The sequence below is a fragment of the Durio zibethinus genome, chromosome 9, assembly GCF_047325235.1.
Source record: "Durio zibethinus cultivar Kanyao isolate XHJ-2024 chromosome 9, ASM4732523v1, whole genome shotgun sequence".
NCBI classification, from domain to species: domain Eukaryota; kingdom Viridiplantae; phylum Streptophyta; class Magnoliopsida; order Malvales; family Malvaceae; genus Durio; species Durio zibethinus.
The window spans coordinates 23592650-23597803 of NC_143170.1; the positions used below are offsets into that span (position 1 = coordinate 23592650).

A 5154-nucleotide genomic window follows, 5' to 3' on the forward strand; every position below is an offset into this window, starting at 1 on the left:
CTTATTTAATATAAAATACATACTATTCAAATATACAAATTCTCATATCTAGCTAATTATAATGATTTCGACAAGAAAAGGCTAGGTGGGCCCGAAGTCATCGCCCATGGGCCCCTGACTTTAATTAGATCGTTCATTTTGTCCAATAATTTTTTATATATTTCAAAATAAATTTTAAATTATTTTATTATTTCCCCCCTGTTTAACTGGGGAACATAGCTCCGTCACTGTTGGCGTGGACATGACTAAAAACATGGAAGATGGCATTTGGTACCAACGTGATCATAATTAACTACTCTTGCATCAGAGAACTCGTTCTATTGTAAGGTCAATTTATACGTCATTTATTACATTGAACAACCAGTGCAAGTGTTTAGCAATGGCCATGCTCAAACATCATCGACTAGCCTGTTTCGGCTAGAGGTTAGAAAAATGTAGCAAAAATCCTCAAGGAAAATTCAAGAACAAGTTCAGTGTTGCGGTGGAGTGGAGTGACCACCAAGCTCATGTCCTGCTGCAGTTTCTGTGCCTGTAGAATGATGTGCTGCCACAGTTAAGCCTCCATTCTCAGCAGTTTCTAGAGCAACATCTGCATCATTAGGTGCTCCAGCATTGCCTGTTCGGACTGGACGGAGAAAACCTTGCAATCTCAATATATAGCTCTGACTGGGAGGCTGAGTTCTCACATATTGGGTTGTTGTTACTACACTTGCATATGATCGTTCAGAGTCAGCACTTCGGAGATTGGATAAGGCACTGAGGTCAAGATTTGGGAACACAGAACATCGGCATCGAGGACACTTCACATTCAATCTAAGCCACTCGTCAATGCATTCTACATGAAAATTGTGTGCACAAGGCAAGCCACGAACCTGCACCACTCCTTGTTAGAAAATCAGGTCATATGCCACAACCAAAACGTACAATTTAATATGTTTTCAGACTATGAATATACAAGCTTCTTCAGATGTGAAATCAAGGAAAACTTCTCATATGTATTAGGTTCTTGTTTTCTATAAGATCTGTGTGGATTGCATTGATTTTGAAAATGTATATGCCAGGCTAGGATTTGCAAACTGGGGACTATATGAGCATAAACTTCCAATGCTGTGACCATAGTAGATTTAACATCAATGTAAATTGCCTGTACAGAGCCAAAATGTACAGAGTATAAATCCAGCTCACTTCTAATTGATGGAGAATACTTCATTTAATATATACCATGAAAATAACTACAAGTACATATAAATGGAAGACCATAGATGAAGCGCAAGAGTTGACCAAAAGGTTTTACCTCATTCCCTAAATGGAACTCTTCCAAGCAGATTGGACATTCACTGCAATCAGTTGGAACAGCCTTCAACCTGAATTTTGGAAGTTCTTGAATGAGTGCCTCCACTGCTTCTCTCTGAACAAAGATGACAGAATGGATAGAAAATCTGGATTTACAGCTCATAAAACTAGATATACAGTGATAGTTGCATCAAGGCAATCGGGTTGGAAAGGATAGCATCCACTCCAACCACAGAAAATTTATATTAAGAAGTATAGGAACATTGGGAACATGATGACATTCTCCAAAAAGAGCAAGACACTAGGAAACTTATTCAAAATTTAGTGACTGGGAAACCTTTTGATTTGACATCCAAAATGGATGCACATGGTTATACATGATGTGAATGTGTGTGTTCTTTTAAGGGGAAGGGAAGGGAGTTGTCGGTTCCTACATTTAAGTAATCAGTGAATGCTGCCCATTTCCACTTTCCAAACGATTTTATTTACATAGATAGACTAAGCCCCAAAGTTCATTTGAGCTGCTTCTACATTGTAAGTTTGGATAGTCCAAATGCGGAAAATCTATTAGAGCGACTTCAGCCTCACCTTTTCTAGGTAATTATAATATAATGCGTACAATAAAATTTTAAAATAAGGGAAACCATCAATGTTATTCAGAATAACTAAGCACAAACCTGAGCTGTTGTCAAATAAAGTCCAGGATGGTATGATGCTGTGTCTTGGCCCATGCCTCTCATCTCTTGACCAGCAGCTTCAAATGCCCAATCTGGTACCCGAATCATGTCCATCAAAATCTGGATTAATTAAGTGTTTAGTTCAGGAGCCATCATACTGACGTTGTACCTAATATGGAAATAGATTTTCTCTGAAAACTACTAACACTTGCTCACACATGTTTTACATAGTCAAGGAATTATATCACAATTAGAAACTAGAAAAAATGGAGAGAAGAAGAGATAAATGAATAATTCAAACAAAAAACAAAACCTGCATTTCTTAAGCTTAAAGAGATATGCAATAATTGAACCACTTTAGGTACTTCTCTGAATTCAATGGCAGGTAAGACAAAGGGTGTGTTACGTCACTACAATAAGAAAGAAGCTACGATAGTCAATGTTACCTTTCTATGATAGTCTGCATTACCTTTCTAACAAAGAAGCTATGATAGTCAATCTTGCATAACTAGTCAATCTGTCTATGATAGTCAATGTTCCTGTGCATTCACATAATTAGAACTAGATTTCTACTCAAAGATAGATGCAATATTGTAATGTCAAACAAAAAAATTAGGAATTCCAGTCAAGCATCCCACAAAAAATCTCCATGAAGATTGGATAGAAAATAGAATGAAAAATAAACCTTTCGCACAAAAATTGTGCAATGATTTACATCATAAACCCCCCATAAAGACCACTCTACACTCAAATCCATACAAAGTCAAACCCTTTTTTGTTTCTCTAAGCTCATTAACCTTTTCTTGATTCATTTCTCACATAATGAAAGTATATTTTATCCATATTTCCATATAAACAATACACCTTGCACATCTTATACTTCCATGAAACTTTCAAATAAGTAATATGTGATTAATAGCTGAATTACAAGAAAATAATCAACCAAGCAAAGTTTGCAGGATACACAACTCAAAATATATGTAGCGATACATTCAAGAAGTTACCCCATATTCTGAAGTAGGAATCCCCTGCTGAGCACGTAAATGGTGTGCTTGTCTCCGTATCATCCACTGCAGAAAAGGAATTTCATGAACAATGATAAGAACAGAGCAATCAAAAAGCAACATAACCAACATTTTTTATGCTCTAGGTACACATCATGGTCAATGAGAAAGCCCTCATCATGAGTCTAACACACATCAAGGTCATTGATGAATTGAATGACACTCAAATAGTAGATAGGCATCACTAACCTTTCCCATAGACATACAAGCAACGCAGAGCAGTCCACAGTAACTAAAAAGCAGCCAAATTAGGAAACCATACTTCTGACCTTCTTCTGGCAACTGCATGTATTTACAACATTACCTCCAGTGATCAGATAGCTTGCACTAGACAATAATCCTGACAACTGCAAAATCATAAAACACTTACACAGTTCCTTGCACTGGTGAACCATAGAGTGCCGATTACAGTCCAAGCCAAAAGAAATGGATAAAGTAGCAGAGACAGAATTGAAAGAACCACTATTCTTCCACAAAAACGAGCATACCTCTGCTGCCATCCAAAATCCCTAGAAACCAATTTAAGCCAAACAAAAGAGAATTACCAGTCAAGTTAAAGTCAGCTACTAACAGAATACTATATTTATAGACAAAGCTCTCGAGTATGAAAAAACTCAAGCAACTATTATAGAGGAAAGAATTGCAGCTAATGCAACAGACAATCAAACAGTACAATGCCGAGAAATAGATTTTTAACCATACTTTTCCTGGCAAATTGGCATTCTAGCATCTAAGTTGAGAAGCATGAAAGCAAACCGAAGCAATTAAAAAGCAACAATTTCTACTTTAAGATGTTTAATTAATAAGACCATGATCAAACTCTTTCTTGAACTACTAAATAGTCAATAGTAAAAGATAAGTTCTTACAAACCCATTCCAGCGGCAAGTCCATTATCTACAAACATCAAAAGCCGAAAGATGAACACAGTAGTGTAATCAACCTGAAACAATAGCCATTAAGTTCCAAATTTAGAAGAAATGTTTCCTACATCAGCAAAAATCCAAAAGGAAACATCTTTTTAATCCATTCAAAATTCTTAAAACCAAAAAACTCACCACGATCCATATATGCAATGGGTATGTACAAAGATGATAGCGCTTCCAATTGATTGCAACAATGATTCTAATGGAAAACAATTGTTAAAAGATGAAACAAATATTTTCCACATAATCCTCTGCCCCCAGTTTGGATGTTTATAACCTCAAAAGAAAACAACGAAGATTCAGTTTCTTTCCCCCTTTCCTCCATTTTCCAGCAACCACAGTACCAAAACAAAGATTACCTTAGAAAATAAAATCTTTCAAATAAATGTACAAAACTAGCAAGAAAAACAAAAACCAAATTCAAAATCAAAATCATGAAAAATAAAAAGAAAAACGAAAACCCAAATTGAGAAAAAAAAAAAAAAAAAGATAGAGGATACACACTTGTAGCCAGCATAGATAAGAAGAAGCCATCATACCTGCAACAACAAAAAGAAAATAATAAAACCCCAATTGTTTACTTAAGAAATAAATGAAATAAAAATTAAAGAAATGAAAAACAAACCACTTGAAATCGACTCCTCGGATGGCCATAAAGGAACAAGTTGAAGTATGAGAGAAGAAAGAAACGCTGCTTTAGAGGGAGTAACAACAGCAAAACTCCAAAGAAGAAATCTTCATTTGGAAGATTAAAAAGAAACAGAAATGGATGCAACCGAATGAGAATATATCCGTACGGAGATTATCTTGTAGCAAAACAACTCTCAGTCTCAGATTAAAGAGAAACTAATTACGGAAATAACGAAGAAGAAAAAAAATAGTATTTTCGTAAGGTGAACTGAAAGAAGCAGCTTCAAGAGGACATGCAATTTGCAAACGGAATGGAGACGCTAAATAAAATGTGTAATTTTTTCAAGGCTTAAATACAAAAATATCCTCGTATTATAACTTTTTTGTTAGTTTAATATTTTAAAAAAAATTAAAAATTTTGTACATAAATTTTTACTTTATTATATATTTTGATATTTAAATCTAACACCTTAATTAAATTATAAACGTAATATTAATGTCTAATAAAATCATAATACTATTAAAAAATTTAATTATCGTTTTATTATTATAGTTATATTAGAAAA

The 5154-nt window shown here is 34.7% G+C and overlaps 1 protein-coding gene across 4 annotated transcripts; it reads right to left on the reverse strand.

Annotated features, from left to right (window-relative positions):
• Window positions 1-266: 266 nt before the first annotated feature.
• Window positions 267-4909, reverse strand: LOC111311850 (E3 ubiquitin-protein ligase SIS3-like). Of its 4 annotated transcripts, none has more exons than XM_022911618.2 (10): window positions 4584-4909; window positions 4459-4497; window positions 4091-4157; window positions 3902-3975; window positions 3405-3543; window positions 3224-3316; window positions 2975-3040; window positions 1971-2090; window positions 1295-1408; window positions 267-872 (listed from the first exon to the last, which is right to left on the reverse strand). In XM_022911618.2, the coding sequence occupies exons 1-10, from the start codon at window positions 4610-4612 to the stop codon at window positions 471-473; spliced, it is 1143 nt and encodes a 380-aa protein (XP_022767353.1). In that variant the 5' UTR covers window positions 4613-4909; the 3' UTR covers window positions 267-470. The 4 variants fall into 4 exon arrangements, with proteins under 4 accessions (XP_022767353.1, XP_022767383.1, XP_022767373.1 ...); XM_022911648.2 differs by having other exon boundaries at window positions 4091-4317; window positions 4463-4497; window positions 4584-4907; XM_022911638.2 differs by having other exon boundaries at window positions 4091-4353; window positions 4463-4497; window positions 4584-4907.
• Window positions 4910-5154: the final 245 nt, after the last annotated feature.

Coding starts and splice junctions, on each gene's coding strand:
- LOC111311850 (XM_022911618.2), bottom strand. CDS start 4,612: ATGGCCATCCGAGGAGTCGATTTCAAGTG. Junction 4,498..4,583: donor CGAGGAGTCGATTTCAAGTG/GTTTGTTTTTCA, acceptor TTGTTGTTGCAG/GTATGATGGCTTCTTCTTAT. Junction 873..1,294: donor AGTTCCATTTAGGGAATGAG/GTAAAACCTTTT, acceptor GGAGTGGTGCAG/GTTCGTGGCTTGCCTTGTGC.